The sequence below is a fragment of the Meleagris gallopavo genome, chromosome 11 (assembly GCF_905368555.1).
Source record: "Meleagris gallopavo chromosome 11, MGAL_WU_HG_1.1, whole genome shotgun sequence".
Classification (NCBI taxonomy): domain Eukaryota; kingdom Metazoa; phylum Chordata; class Aves; order Galliformes; family Phasianidae; genus Meleagris; species Meleagris gallopavo.
In genome coordinates, this window is record NC_139414.1 from 10,974,074 (window position 1) to 10,990,387 (window position 16,314).

A 16,314-nucleotide genomic window follows, 5' to 3' on the forward strand; every position below is an offset into this window, starting at 1 on the left:
AGTACACGTAAAAACCTGTAGCTGCTTTTTGAATTAAAGTAACATGCATGATTCTAACTTAGAATATATCATCTTAATTGAAAAGAAAGCAATACAACTAAGAAGAGAGTCAAATAGGAAGAATTTTTTTATTCTCTCAATACAGGAAGCACTTACCTCAATTAGAAAACATTGAGTTGGGATCATTTCAACATTTGTCTAATTACAGAACAAGGAAATTAAAAAGATTTTTTTGTTTGTTTGTTTAATTGCACGAAGTCTTCAAAGAGATATACTTTCATATCCCCAGTATATTAGATAACCAGAAGATCTCAGAGCTTACAGAGATGCTGTGTTGCCACTCTCTTCCCAGGTACTGTTGTCACCTGGGGTTGTGGCAGTACTGGGGGTTTCCACCCTCTGCCCCAGGACGGCGCACTGCAAGGCAGCATGACGATATGAGACAGGGACAAAGGTATTTTACCCATAGAAACTCCCCATTCTTTCAGGGAGCACACCACAAAGCAGCTGCTTTTAGAACACAGCACTTTGTTTCTGCAGAAGGTGGGGAGTGCTCTGCAGTCAGAGCTTTTCCCTCCACCCGAGGAAGATATACTCAGGTGCAGAAGATAGGTTTGCGGCTGACCAAAGGAAATGTTCTCTTTGACATAGACTGGCTCCTGCCCATGTTATCTCATGAGATATTTGTCACCTGTAATCCAGCTATAAAAAGCAGGCAATAAGGACAAGCCAGCATCTTGTGCCAAAGGTTTTATATCAGGGAACAAAGAAAAAAAATTCTCCAGTTAAGGGCGAAATAAGAGGTTATAAGTGTTTTGATCTTTAATCAGCGTCCTGAGTACACCTTGTGATCTGTGAAAGCCATTCTATTAATGAACTGTTGCTGCCATCTACTGAGCACAAAAGCTACACATCACACAACGCAGCAGCTAGCCATCCAGTGGGAAACTAGTTACTTGGCTGAATTAAGGTTTTCACTAGAACAAAAGTATTTCTGTATAGATGCTTAGGACATGCATCTACTCTAGACTGTACCTGTCTTTGTGGGAAATACTGAATGCTTTGGAGCCACTGGGGAACTGAGAAATGTGAGTTTTGTAAAGAGCACCCAAAACGTGAAATACATTGCTGTTAGTGAGAAAGTTTGTACAGCTGCAGATTTTATTTATTTATTATTTTTTAAATAATGTTAATTTTCTTTGGTAATATCACACCTAACTCCATCTTTGGTGAGCCTGAATTCTCATCCTCACATAAGTAGGGAGTTTCTAGTTGAAAAAGTGCTGGCCTTGGCATTATATTTCTGCCAGGATACTGAGGGGTAGGACTAAGGCCAAGCAGGCTGCCAAAGAAGTTCTCCTTGATAGCAAGAGCTGTCCCAGTGCCCTTGCTTTGCTTTGTTCAGAGGCTGCCACTGGGTTTAAACAGGGCATTCATACATACACATATGCAAGTGTTTGTTTGTTTGTTTTTTCCAAGAATAAAGCAGACTAACACACAAAAACAGCAACCAAGTCACTAAGTGCAAGAACTACAATACCATCATCTGGTTGCAATATATAAGTAAACATATGCAAGCAACACATTGCTAACCTACAAGGACACTGATGGCCAAATTCAGCCCTGCAGGTAAAGATATGTCTATTAGATTCAATGTGAGTTGGACACATTTGTTTCAAAGATGTCTTTGGCTTGTTAAGGGATATCAGAAGGCTGGAGATTGGGGGTGAAAAGTGGCAAAGAACAGGGGAGCTGCTGGTCTCAGCAGGCACTGCATTTGGCTACGCACAGCATCAGTGCAAGAGCATGGTTTGGTGTGGAAAGCAAAACTGTGGCTGCAAGAACAGCTGCTTGTGTCTAAGGTAGCAAAGTGATTTAAAGGGATAAAATAAAATAGGAATCTGGTTCTTCTCAATTTGCATTAGGGGAATTTAGGAGTGAAAGGACTGAGTTCGATAGAATTACACCAGTGAGAAAAGCAAATTGGTGTCACCTGTGTCCTTCTGCAAAACCATACATTTCCACAGGAGGGAGCTTCTTGCCCACGGAGCCCGTTGATGGTACACAGAGAAAGGAAACAGCAGCGCTCCCAGGAGTTCTCCTGTTCTGCCGCCTGTAGCCTGAGCCGCCGCTAGGAATTATAGCGAGAGCTGGTAGTGAAACGGTTAACAAATAATGATGATTGTCAGAGCTTGTTAACCGCAGTTATTTTCAAGACATATGTAAATGTGTATAAATACCTAAGTGTGGTATATAATCTAAAACATACTGCTTAAATCTATGAACGTTCCTGAGTTAATTTCACTATGGGAACGTTAGTTGCAGCTTCCTGGATTTACTGTGTTTGAATTCATACCCACGAACATTAAATTAAAATTAGTCTAAATATTTGTTGAGAATTAATCACCTGATAAATTTAGCTCTTTTTCATTGTTATGAATTATTCATCATCTCCTCTCCCTTCCGTTGATGTGTTTGGTTATTTACAAGAATTGAATTACCAGTTTGTGTTACAAAATCTAGCATTCCAGGTGATTTGTAAGGTGTTCCCCTTGGAAACTGTTCTTGTCACCAGTATTTTACGGTACTTCTCTGCTTCTTGAAGAACTCATTGAAGTTTTTGAGAGAAGCGTAAGTAAGTTCATACAGGAAATACTTCGCAACAAAATGTTTTTGTTTATGTCTTGCATGTATATAATGAATGCTGGCCTCAGTCCATCAAACCAGCCTACCCAGATCTCTCTGTAGGGTCTTCCTACCCTCAGGCAAATGAACACTTCCCCCCAACTTAGTGGCATCTGCAAACTTACTGAGGATGCGTTCAATCCCCTCATCCAGATAATCAGTAAAGGCTTCAAACAGGGCTGGCCCCAAAACTGACTCCTGAGGAGCATCTGAATTCAACACCATTCACCACCACTTTCTGTGCCTGGCCATCTAGCCAGTTTTTTACCCAGAGAAAAGTACACCTGTGCAGGCTATGGGCTGCCAGCTCTTGCAGGAGAATGCTGTGGGAAACAGTGTCAAAGGCTTTGCTGAAGTCTGGGTAGACTACATCAAAAGTCCTTCCCTTATCCAGTAGGTGGGTCACCTGATCAAAGGAGATCAAGTTGGTCAACCAGGATCTGCCTTTCATGAATCTGTGCTGGCTGGGCCTAATCCCCAGGTTGTCCCTAAAAACCTGTGTTGGCATGAATGCTTAGGAACAGTATTATGAAATACCGTGACTGCAGGAGCGAGCAGTTATGTAAAACTTACCTAACAGAGAAAATTCCTATTGCACAGTCTTACCATAGAGAATACCTGTACTTGCCAAAGAGAAAAGATAATTGTGTTCCAAAGAGGTGTTTGCTGATGGCCTCAGGCAAGGCCAATTGAGGAATTATCAACCATCAGATATTACGAAGAGCAAAAAAAAAAAAAAAAAAAAACCTTTTAATGAAATTCTTGAGTGGATATGAGCACAAATGCTTCACATTAGATAGGTCAAAAGTTAAGTGATTCGTGTGCACATAGGGGACTCTCTCAAACCACACTGCCTGCCTTCAACACAGGCAGCAAAAGTCCACATTTTCTGAATGGAGTTTAAGTTCCCCCATCTACTATTGGAAGCCTAATTTCTGGCCACAGCTCATTAAATAAATCTTTGCCATAAAATAAATTGCAAGCAAACATCACTTCCCTCCTTTCAACTCACTGAAATAGATACCATCTTGAACTTCCCATTGGGTGATGTCTTTATATTTGTTGCTTTCAAACTCAGTTTGTTACTATTAATTAAATAACAAATCAGAAAATGACTTCTAAAATTATGAAAAAGCTAAACCAAATCCCTCACAACACACCCTCATGTGGTTAGTAACTGGTACCAGCACTCACAGAGCATCAAAGAGTTCTTTAAACAGAGACTTTCATCAGTGACGCTGCAAGCCTTCGTCTAATCTTTCATGATTTCCCATGCAGGAAGATCAAAAGAGAAAGAAGAGAATAGCACTGTTCCAAAGGAACAGTGCTCTGTGGGAAAAGTATATGTTTAGCTACAACGCATGTAAAATATAAGTGGGAAATTATTATTTACAAGAGATATATTTTAATAAACAGCATCATTAGCTCCCTTTCTTTTCCTATAAGGAACAAGGATTTGTGCAGTTCAAAATCATGTCCAAAGCTCAAGAGATTTCTGGAAGAAAATGAAAAAGAATTAGAAAGTATCTAACATATAAGTCTTCAAAGCAAGAAGATCAATTTATGTTCATTTTTACTTACTGAAACACATTCTGCATATTTTATTGTTTCTGTCATCTTGTTATAAGCCATCCAGAGAGTTTTCAAAGAACATTAAGTCCTACAAGTAAACAAATAGTGAATGGTAACAAAAGTGCAAAAATGCAACAATTAATATCAGAAGTCGTGCATGTAGGCTTTTGTTACATAAATTAATTAGATTAGTCAATCATTTATTATTCTGCCACTGAGCGATAAGAATGTCAGAAGACAATCCAAAAATTTTTAGTAACGTGAGTTATGTTTTTAACCTAATAAATCCAAAATATATAGGTTGCTGGTATTTTAGAGCAGTGAATAATTTAAATAGTTTTGTCCTTTTATGTATATTTTGTGATGTACGAATTCCAGGCAGCTGAAACCATTGCGTACGAATATTAACATGTTAGCGTCAAAAGCAGCACAAGCTCTCTTTTAGGCAATGGTTTGACTTTTTACTTCCTGTATGCCTTTGTAGGGTCACAGCCAACAGCAAGGACCTCTTTGGTTGCAGTCTGTCCAGCACTTGGGACTACCTCTTGATTTTTCATACTTACGATGAGAAAGCATGCACCGATCATCACTGCCTTGATTTTCACGTCAAGATCTACTGGAACCTGGATCCCAAAGTTGGCAGTGTTGGTAAAGACATTGTTTACAAATCCAGACCAGTACTTGGAAATTTTGCCAATCGTTGACATTTCATTGAGGGCTTTTACCTGCACCAATTAAAAAATAAAAAATAAAATAAAATAAAATAAAATAAAAGGAATAAGCCTAGATGTAAATAAATCAAATACGCACTGATTATATCTCCACAGAACTAACGACTCTGCCCTGACATGCAGAGTACTCTATAGTTGTCAGGCTGTTTTCTTCTTGTCATTGAAATGCTCTACGAGTGTCAGATTTGCCTCTAGGAATGGCACACAAGAAAGAGTCTCCTTGCAAATTTGGAGACATCAGAATCTTCAGAGCTGATAGAAAAATGGGGGAAAGCAATTATGAAAGTTTACACCACTTTTGCTCTTCTTTCACAAGGATTTTTTTTTTTTCAGTTTCAGATATGCTCCAAGTCACAGCAGCAGCACTGCTGTGGTCTGCTGTCTCCTACAGCTGATGGATATGTTCTTGATTACACAGCCATCTTCCCATTCCTCACACAATAACAAAATTAGGAACATTACCTACTGAAGTCTTCTGATGTGGCTAGAAACATAGAAGTTCTCTTATGATTATGTAACTAAGAGGAAGAGCTTTGTTTACGTCAGAAAACTGTTCACAGTTTTTTCAACAGTCTCTCATTCTCTTTCATATCCTATATCTCAAAGGCTCCTCCAAATTACTTTTTTTTTTTTTTTCCCTGACAAATGAAGATAAATGGATGCAGAATTGTCAGTCCCATCCAGAACATCTGCAGAAATCTGCATGTAGAAGTTTGGAACTCCAGTGCACATGGTTCTGATTCTGTTCCCAAGTTATTGCAATGTACGTAATGTTTTTAAGAGTAGAATGACAAGATTTTTGATTAAGAATTTCATTCAAAGCAGCAAAACCGTAAAATTCTTAGCACTCATAAGTAACATACCTCAAAGTCAACATCTTCAAAACAGCCACAAGTTGCATAAGGGCCAATTATTTTTAGTACATCTTCTTTACTTTCATTCTGTATTGTAAACTTAGGCAGAAATGGGTCCCAGTTCTGTACAACGTAACCAGCTACTGTACCTGGTGGGGACTGAACTTCTAACTAGCAAACAAAACAGAATAAAATTTTATAAACTAATTTTATATTAGCATATTTTTCCATAATACATTATCATTTATGTAATTACAAACTATTTATTTAATGCAGTTATGTATAATTTTACCAAACCATGAACTGGACATCTAACAGCGCTTTTAAATACAGTGAACAACAGAGAACTCAAAAGCTGCACTAGAAGCTATCATCTTACATCAAATGTAAGATTTGATAAAAGTTATACACTGTGGTGAAAAACAAAAAACCTGTAATGTGTGAATATCCCATAGGCTATTTTCTGCAGTAATTGTGCTACCCAGGATTCTTTCTTCTGAAAATCTGGATGCAGAACTGAGAATGTAGGTAAAAAGTCTCCCTATAAAATATTTTTCCTAAAATAATAGCTATGAATGAAAGTCAAAAATAAGGAGAAAAGATCTTTTTCTCGATAGGATCTGTTTTTCACTCAAAGCAGCTGATTTTTGCAATTTTCTATGGCCTTGGAGAGGTGGAGCCTGACACAATACACCAGCTTCCTCTGAGAGCTGCTTCCCAGCCACAGCCTGCACTGCCAGCCCTAGGGAAAGTCCCTCCTTCCCACTCTGTGCTTGCAGTGAGCGATGCACATCCACAGCACTAAGTGATGTCAGTCTGAGCGGGTGAGCAGTGGTTCAGGGCCGTCCCTAAACAGAGGGAGATCTGTGTTATCAGATGCAGGACTCTATTTGGGATGCCCATGAGAGGCATGCTGGGCACGTTACTTCTAAATTACTTCTGAAACGGTCTTATTTATCAATAATTGCTTCTAAATGAAGGCCTTCAGGTTCTCTCCCTCGAAGTGTTGCATCAGCTAGTGCAGAAGCAAGAAAAGAAACTGCCTCCACACAGCCCAAGCTGGGTCACGGCTGGGAATTCCTTCCTGCCGTCCTCACTGAGGTCATGCAAGGCTTAATTAATGCAGAGCACATGCAGTGAGATGCTTGAACAAAAGGCAATTAGGCAACACTCACCTCTTGCAGGAAGCAAGGGAACCAGCAGCTGTTGCATCTCAAGGGTCTGTTCACTGTAATCACCTCTCGGCCAGAGTTATCAGCAATCCTTATGGTGAAAGACCTTATAGGTGAACACAAGTTACGATTGAAGCAACCATTTTCTTCCACTGCAAAGTAAACTCTTTGTCCCAAATGGTTTTTTATCTCATATTTGCTGCAGGTCTCTGTGCCAAGTATGGCTAAAAAAGCCAAACAAATTGGATGTTACCTTAGCATAAGGTTAGATTAGAAAGAGCCTCTGCCAAGACTCACCGAATTCTGCTCTGCATACATATTTACAGCTCCAGACTTCTCTGTGGTATATACTCTAAAAAACTATGAACAGAGACTGTTTAAAAATTGTTTTTAAATGGTGACAAAGAAAATGTATGATAATAATGAAATGTATAATAATAATGTCGAGTTTTATTTTGAAAGAACATTTAGTTCAAAGACTTTAATCTGCTGTAAACTGCAGTATATATCACAAAACAGAATTCGTACACTGAGTTTTGGTTTTGGTTTTCCTTACTTTGTACACTCTGAAAAATATTGATACAAGGTTATTCCACTTCAGTGACACAACTTTCACTCAGAGAGGTGCCCAAGAATCAGGCCAAAACTTCTCAAATAGGAGAAATACAACTGAGGAATACATTTTAAGGTGTTTTAATTGTTGAACACGAAACTTTGAAATTCTGAGAACCATGTAAATCAATTATGCTGTATTTAATGCTTTCTGACCTTCCTTACTTTATTCACTCATAGCATATTCATCATTGTTTAAGACAATAACTGTCTTTCCAATCCATGGAAAAATTAAATCTCTAGTAACTTTGAGGGAAGGATTTTAGGGCTAGGGCACTGTAACTTTCCTCTCTTCATCTCATCACACTAACACCATGCTGGAAGTCTGATGGAAGGGCAGCATGAAGCTGGGCTTGGAAGCCCTTTAGAGACAGCAGTAGTTGGAGCACAAGAGTTGCAGCATACCTTCAAGGAGCTCCACCTGCTGATGAATAATGATCCGGTCAAGCTGTTTCAAAAAGAAAGAACAAAAATATAAGCTAGTGGGTGTTGGAAGGTCTTGGGCTGCTGGCGATCACCTGTCTCTGCATTCCTTTCCTTCCAGAGTTCCCCAAAGAAACCCTCTGCTTGAAACCATCCTCACCTGTCATTTGGTTACAAACTGCCACTTTTCTGTGCTTACTGTCCCTCCAACATGCTCTGCTTTAGAAAATAATCATTAGTACTGCAAAACCTTAATTTCAGCTTACCTCCCAGTGTTATGTGACTTTTTAATGCGTGTTTTATGTGACAATTTAGGCTTTGTGGTTTCTTGTCCTTAAATTCCAGATGGGCATCAGACGCCTGATACTGAATTTTGCCATTACTCACAGCTGAAGACAGAAAGCTCATGACAGACATCTGAGACCTGCACGTCACAGCTCTCCAGCATATGTATATTTCACAACTGATAAATATTGCCTTGTACACATTCAAACTGTTGCAGCAATTTATCAGTTCCAGTCATCTCCTGCAGCTAGTTCAGACAGCAAAGAAAAGCTGATAATAGATAAACTTCCAGATCCCTTTCATTAATCTCTAAAATGTGCATGCCAGTAATTGAAATAATAAAAAATATTTGGACTTAAAAATCTTCTCCCAAGAAGCTTTGCTGTTTTGTCATTTGGATTTCATGAGATATGAGAAGCCTTGGAGCTCATGGGAAGTTAGTGCAGAGCTCTGCTGATGAAAAATGAATAAACAGGTTAAAGATGGCAGGGCTATTTTAATATTTTAGTATTGATTTTAATATGGATTTCTTTCCCCCACACGGGCTTTCACGGAGGAAAGAAAAATAATGAGCCTGAACTGCTAAAAACTTTGAGTGATTTTGCACTGCTACCAGTTTGTTGTGAACAAAGCATAGGCAATGTTTAGCCAACAGGCAGCACCATTTGTTAGACTTGCTTGTTTTGCCTTGTTGCTGCAAGGCAGCCATTCTGATGCATCTTTCATTGAGGCACTCGTGGATTAAGGAAATTCTGCGCTTGCATTTGAAAGCACGGAAAGCCCTTTGCTTTACATGGGTCTCAGTCCTCTTGAGTTCTAATGTGCTAAGATTCCTTACGCAAAGCTAACTCTTAGCATTTAGTTTTGTGGCTGTTAGATTTACAACTCATCAATCTGACCAAGTCTAAACTCAGAAGTTTCTTACAAAACTGATAAAGCCTGAGTTTTTGCACAACAAAATCTCAGGTCTCTTCCATCTATTCCTTCTCTTGGCAGAGGTTCCTCACTTTTGTGATGGACTCCACACAGTTCCCAGAACTACAGCTATGATCTGGAAGTTAATCACATTTTTGGGGGCAACCCGTTTTGTAGAAAATTATTTAGAGTGCAGGACAGAGGCAGTTTATCACCAGGCTCTGAAGCACCCAGAGAACCAAACACATCGCTCCTCAGCCCGACTGACTTCTGCGTGCATTTGCATAGTGACAGATGTTTTCTGTTCCTCTCATCCAGTGCTACACGCTGTGCCCTTGAGTTTCTGTTTAGCATAAGACTGTGGGGATCTCTATGAGATTCACTGGGGCTGGATCCTGCTTTCAGAGGCAAGCATGTTATGGCCTTATTAAAAAATATATTCAACTTTCTCAAATAAATCTATCCAGCTATCTTCCCTGCTTCTGCTGGAGATAATCCCAGAACCTCATTTCTATTTTGTTATCTTCTATTTATTCACAACCACTTTCTATATAATCCTCCTTCTGTTGAAATCATTCTTTAAATTAAATGCCTTTTTTTTTTTTCCCCCCCACAGGTCATTTTCTCTTGTAGGGATGATAGCTGTCAGAGTTCCTTCTCTGATAGCATTTTATTTTTATCGAAAAATGAAAAATTTGCAGTCTTGTTTTAAAGCAGTTTCTCTATTCCCTGTGCCCTTTAGATGGCACTTCTCTGTGCCTGCTCCAGTTGGGAACCCACATCCATAACGCACACAAAACCAGAAGCAAACACGGTATGCTCCATCAAAAATCCCCAGTTCAGCTAGAAATACCTTCCATTATTTATACGAGTGGTTCTACCTGCAAGTTCTGATGCAGACCGTGGGTTCCCAGGACTTCCTCTGGCCAGAAAAGGGGACACTGAGGGCCAGGCTGATGCCCTCCCCTCACAAATGCAACCTCACAGGGTCCCAAACACACAAGGACCGAGGAGTTATCTCAGGAGCAAACTGAGAATAATTAGTAAGGGCTGCAGCACAGACACATAGTTATTGAGCTGAGAATGAAGACTTTATGTCAGATGTAATCCTTCCATAAAATGGAGTAATAGAATTTGCTTGCCCACATCGTACCGATAAAGCTAAGGTATAATTCGTGTTCATGCAGAAAGCTGAATATGTAACCTGCCAAGTATTGACTATCACAATCACTTTTCAACTAAAAAATGTAGCTCCACACTCTGTGAACAAATGCTCCTGTAATTGACAACACATATCATTTTGTGCACAGGCTCCATGAAATGAACATCATAACTCCACATGAAAGATAGTTTCTGAAAGGTCTCCCAGTTTTGTTAACTGTCTTAGATTCCAAATAGAAAATGCTTTCAATTTCTGCCTCTATACAAAACTACTGAAAAGCATCTTTTAAATACAGCCCTCAAGTCATGCATCAGAATCACAGCCTCATAACTACTCCTCAGCTCCCACTTCTCTGCAATACACTGCTTGGACACTGCCCCTTTTCTGCCTAACAGCCCAAAACAGAGATGCAAGTTTGCAGCTGCTCAGGCTTTCTCTTGGTCATCTTGAGAATTTGCTTCTCCCTCTCAGCTGGAGAGCACTGTCCTTGTGGGCATAAGGAATTTGCTCCAAAGACCTCCATGTTCCTCAGGGAGAAGGGTGTGATTCCCTCACACACTGCTGGTTTTAGTCAACCAGACGAGTTCTGAAGTCAGCCAGGATTTGGCACTGGTTTCCCTTAAGGAGCTGGAAAGAAACTGGAGGGACAATGAGAGGAGTCATAGTATGACCTAGAAAAAGTCCTAGAGAGAAGAAAATCATGTCTGGGAGCAAGGAGAGCTGCATGCACAGCAAATGGATTTCTGCAGAAATGAATAGCAGCAATGAAGGAAGAGCTTATAATTTGTACATTCCTTATCTTATGGTAAATTTCAAACAACAGAAAAGCCTCTCCACATCTAATTTCCCATCCCCAAGAAAAAACCCCAAACACTCCCACCTCCCAAATACCAAAGGAGTCTGTGATGAAACAGAACAGTTCCAGCACTGGGAAAGATTCTGGACCTGGTTCAGGTATTCCAGTCCAGGTGGTAAATTATGCGTGTGTGAGTCTTGCTTCCACGGGTCTGCAGGCTCAGCAGGCTTGTCCTGCTCCGGCAGGTCAGAAGAACCAGGGAGGTAGTCCTTAAAGACTGGGTTTGTTTGTCCTTCAGATTCTGCAGGGAAAAAAAAGAAAGAAAGAAAAAAAAAAAAAAGAAAGAAAAAAAGAAAAAGAAATTTGCAGTGCCAAACAGCAGTTAGTAGAACTGGGACACCAGCATCACATTCTGCCTGTGCCTATACCAGCATCTGAGCTCAGATGAGGAGCGAGCACCTTGGCCGTCTGCTGCAGCTGGTCTCAGTGCCAGCACCTTCCCACCGCTGCAATAACACTGGCTCTGCTCGTGCAGCATGTGCCAGCTGCAGCTCTCGGCACATCTATGGCAAGTCCTCGCATTAACTGAGCCCCTACGCCTCGGCAGCAAACAGCCACCAAACCGACCATTTCTATCTCCTATGTGACAGTACTCGGGCATAGCATGGTCTGAGTTCCAGAAGGAATTTTGGGTTTAGGTCTGAAGCTGCCTTTTGCAGTTGTGGGTTTAATTGAGGTCCTTTAGCTTTATTTGAACCCACTGTGGCTGATTCATCGTTTAATCATATTTTGATCTTAATTTGCCTTTGCAGCCACTGCTTTCCTTCAAAGCCAGAGACCACAGGAGGAAGAAGAAACCCCTTTGAATTTGTAGCTGGCTTTTAAAAATGTATAACTGGCAGATAAATATTTTATATGCTCTTCTGCATCATTTTACCTCACAGGGTTCTGTTACTGCCGTAACTCTTGTTGTTACATGAAATGCCATGAAGTGGCCGAGTGTTAGTGTTATTCTCAGATAATAAAAAGGAAAAAAGACAACAAATTGCAGTTCTACCTGTCAAATTTTAAGCTATACAAAAATCAAACAGTAAGTGCATTAAATATTGATGACAACCTAAGCTACTTTGAGGCTTTGTCTATTTTCATGGCTGCTTCCTACTTCATTTACAGTGCGAGAGAACTTAAAAGTTCTGACATGATGCAGTGAGCAATCTGCAGAGGTACTGGTTCCTAACAGAAGCATATTACCAAGTTCCTTCATTATGAAAACTGTATTACAGAACATGACTATTTGGTTGCTCTTGTTAATTACTGTGCGTTAAAATATACAGAACCAGATCTCTTTTACATGGGTAAATATAAGCAAAACATATACTTTTCCCTTAGGGGAAAAATGTATATTCCAAGAGTACAACAATGCTCTACAATCTGTTTCCTGCTGCATAACTTCTAGTGCTGTAAATACTGAAATGTCTGAAGTATTTGGTGGGGGAATAAAGGGATAAGCGTTACGTTGCTGGAGCTCCCTGGGCCAGTATCTGCCTCCATACGTCACACCAGGGCAATCCCTGTGGGGTTGCATTCATGCTAAGAAAAAACAGATTTGTGTCCTTCTGCTTAGCTTTAGGATTTGACTGCATGGAAGAAAATGAATGCTGATGGCTTGTGAGAGCAGCATACTCCCGTGTTTATCTACAGCCCTGAACAGCCAAGCGCTGCAGCTCAAAGACAATATGTGACAGAAATGAACCCAGAAAGAAGTAATCTGGTTGCATTCATTTATTCTTCAGATATTTATTTTTCCTGCAAAACTCTGGCCAGTTTTGAAAGTGAAAAGCATTTGCTGATTTCATATTTTCAAAGTGGAATAGGAAAGAAGTGGGAAATCTGTGTGAATCTTGGATCAGAACATGCCCTTCCCATGCAGCCCATACTGACAGGTTTAAGCACAAAGATACAAGCACCATTTCCTGACTGAATGCAGATGCAAACATTTTGTAATGCACTTTATTCAAATAACACTCCAGTATAGATTTTAGTCTCCTTAGGAGCCTCTTGAATACTGAAAAATTAAAAGGAGCCCAAACAACCGTGCTTTGGCTGCTGTGGTTTTAGCCTGAAACTCTCATTTCATCAGACTGCTGATTGCTGGAAATGTACGAGACTGTAGTTTTCTGTAAACATGATCTAAAAATACAGACTATAGATGCACTTACCTTGAGAGGCCATGAAGCTTCCTGAGTTACTTCTTCAAAGGAAGCCAGGTTAAAAGAAAAGGCTTTTCTTGTTGCAGCAAAGAAAAAAAGAGCACAGCATGCACAAAACTTCAGAAGGTGTCTGTCTACTTCATATCAGCTTACAAAGAACTGGAGGAAACGTATTGCCTTTCTCATGTTCCAGAACACTGCATTTTATGTCGATGGACAACAGGGGGAGATGATGCTAGCAAACAAGAAAAACATTATTCATTTCAAGTCGTTTGCACCAATGGAAAGAGGAAGAAGTGTTTTGTGCATACAAAGAGGTAAAACTTCAATGTGCCCACTGGGAAACAGAACGCATTAAACCTCAAACTCCACTTTATAATGTATGTATGTATTCTGCGACTGTACAAATTCTGCCTTTATAATTCAATATTTATGTTTTCATTTCTGCAGGTATGCTGCAAGGACAGAGGAGGTGTTACCTGCATCTCCCCACTGCTGGCACCTGCTCAACACATCTCACGCTCGGAACCGAATGAGCTGTATGGGCTTTCTCCCTGCACTTCTCTGTGGGGCTCAGTCTCCCCTCCCCAGTACTTCATCCCCAGGAACAGCGCCACGCAGCCCCTCCACACCCCTTGGGCTCCACTGCTGATCACTGAGAAGTGCTTAGACAGACACGGGAAGTGAAATGGGCTGCCTGTGTCCTGCTGCGGGCAAGCACCGTCCATGCCAACACGTAACGCGCAATTACCCGCACTGCACCGAGAGCAAAGAGGGAGGAGGAAGAATAACCTTGACTTACCAGCTCATATTTCTACCTCGAGTGCCCAAGTCGCCATGGAGATCATGCACATGTGAGCCGCAGACAGATATGATGCATGGCTGCAAAATGGCAGAGCTTAAGCAGAGCGCGCGGAGGAGCAGGGCGAGGTGTTGGGGAGCGTTTCTGCTCTGCTGCTGCGGGTCCTGCCACTTTGGAGCAGTCCACAGGAGCACACCGAGCAGATTTATCTCTGGAGGGTGCAGCTCAGGGAGATACTGATGAGGATCTCTGAAAGAATACATGCAAGAAGGAACACAATTTGTATTGAATATATTAGTAAATGCAAAGCCCACAGTGGAAAATGTGAAAATTTGGCTGTGTAAAACTGCCCGGGAGCTTGCACTGGGCACTGAGAAGTCACCAAGCAGTACAGCCCTATTCACAGACATGGGAAATTTTGTTGCTGAACAGCTCTGCACTGAACAAATCCTTTCAGATTGGGAAGAAGTTTCCCATCACGGGAAATAAAGATTAGGGATGACTAAAAGTTTTTGCTTCTTTCTCCTTGTCAAAGAAGTGCTTCTTCAGAGCAGAAGATCTAACCTGGAGAGCAGGCACAAAGCTCCAACAAACTCCCTGAAGAAAAAAGGGAGAGGGAAAGCCCCAGGTAAATATCATAAACCTAACTTTGAAAGTGGTGGATGAAAAATTTCAAAAGGCAGCTTGGGTACGACAGTCACCCAACCTTAACAAGGAAAAGAGATTGCTTTGCCTCTCACAAAACCACTCCAAAAACATCCCAGTACTATTGTCAATGCATAAAGCAAGAGGAGGGCAGCTAGAGGAATGTGCCCAGTACAAAAAAAAACCCCACGTACTAAGAGATATATACTGAAGGAAAAGGTTTCAAATATTCACAGAGCATTTCCTGAGAGCTGCAAACAGCACTCTGGCCCATCCCCACCCCACACTGTATCTGCAACGGGATCCCTGACCTGGGCAGTGGACAGGAGGGCAGTGGAAAGGAGAGCAGAGCTGAGGCACATGTGTGGGCTCTTTCCAGGAGCACCATGGTAGCAAGGGCAGGTCCAGATGTGAGCAGGAGCCAAGCTTCAGTGTTCTGCTGCTCATGAAATAAACATTTCCCTGGAGTGTTTCTGTCCCAGAGAACTCATTTCCTGGCATTATTCACAAAATTGCAGTAAGTGGGTAATAGGAAGACATAAAACTTGGCTTGAAGTACATTTTCTGTGTAGCTTTTTTTTTCCATTTCTTTCACAAATTTCCATATCTTTCACAATGCCCCCTTCTTACCTTATTGTTTTAGACTGAAACAATCATTTCAGTAGATTGTATCAATCGATTTCTGCAGGATCTGAAAACGAGCCCTGCATTGAGATAAGTCTTTACAATTAAAATTATGTTATTTAATCTCAGTTTATTTATTTTTTTTATTAAACACCCACATGTTGGTCAAAATCCACTCCAGCTGTGATTAAAGGCAGCCTCACTGAGGACTGCAGGAACAGTAGACTTAATCATATTTATCCACAAATGCAGCCATCCTTTTGTGCTATTTAAAAACACATAGGGAAAAACTACAAGCAAGGGAGGGGCATACAGACAACTAATCGCATACAACTAATTCTAGCTGACTTTTAAGGAATTCCACAAGCCGAATGGCAGCGCCCAATTTCTGCCAAGACACTGAGCTCAGCCTTATCGCCCCCCACTGAAGACACTGGGATCTCTGCCTACATTTGTTCTACTGCCGGGAGAGTGAATAATAGGAACAGAGTATGCTCCCTTCTGCTGGGCGAAGGTGCTGGACACCTGCAACACATTCACAGGCTGTGTCCACCAGGCCAAAGTGCCTGGAGAAAAACAGGAGACAGCAGCAAAGTTTAGAGTATAAGAGAAAGCTGTTTGTTTCTGGAGGTCAGGACATGCTGTGCCATCCAACAGCAGACTGCAAGGTGTTTACCTGCTCTCATCAGTTCATTCTGCACCACCAGCAATTCCAGAGCTTCCAGACTGCTAGGAAAAGGAATAAGTAAAGCCAATTTCAATTTTAAGTTTCCTTTCCCTAAAATACCTATTGTCACCAGCTTTAATGCTTTGCATTGTCATTTTC

The 16,314-nt window shown here is 40.9% G+C and overlaps 1 protein-coding gene across 2 annotated transcripts; it reads right to left on the bottom strand.

Moving 5' to 3' along the window:
- Positions 1–1,616: 1,616 nt before the first annotated feature.
- On the bottom strand, positions 1,617–14,452 carry PLSCR5 (phospholipid scramblase family member 5). Of its 2 annotated transcripts, XM_031555066.2 has the most exons (9): positions 14,220–14,452; positions 13,427–13,652; positions 11,357–11,508; positions 8,032–8,074; positions 7,018–7,238; positions 5,852–6,013; positions 4,821–4,982; positions 4,267–4,345; positions 1,617–4,180 (listed from the first exon to the last, which is right to left on the bottom strand). In XM_031555066.2, the coding sequence occupies exons 2-8, from the start codon at positions 13,437–13,439 to the stop codon at positions 4,307–4,309; spliced, it is 792 nt and encodes a 263-aa protein (XP_031410926.2). In that variant the 5' UTR covers positions 13,440–13,652; positions 14,220–14,452; the 3' UTR covers positions 1,617–4,180; positions 4,267–4,306. The 2 variants fall into 2 exon arrangements, with proteins under 2 accessions (XP_031410926.2, XP_085088916.1); XM_085232790.1 differs by lacking the exons at positions 1,617–4,180; positions 4,267–4,345 and having other exon boundaries at positions 4,478–4,982.
- Positions 14,453–16,314: the final 1,862 nt, after the last annotated feature.

What these genes read in the sequence shown, in the direction of transcription:
- PLSCR5 (XM_085232790.1), bottom strand. An exon ending in GCAGGTGGAGCTCCTTGAAG is followed by an intron (nt 7,239 to 8,031) that starts GTATGCTGCAAC and finishes TGGCTTTTTTAG; the next exon opens with CCATACTTGGCACAGAGACC. An exon ending in TCCCTTGCTTCCTGCAAGAG is followed by an intron (nt 6,014 to 7,017) that starts GTGAGTGTTGCC and finishes TTTGTTTGCTAG; the next exon opens with TTAGAAGTTCAGTCCCCACC.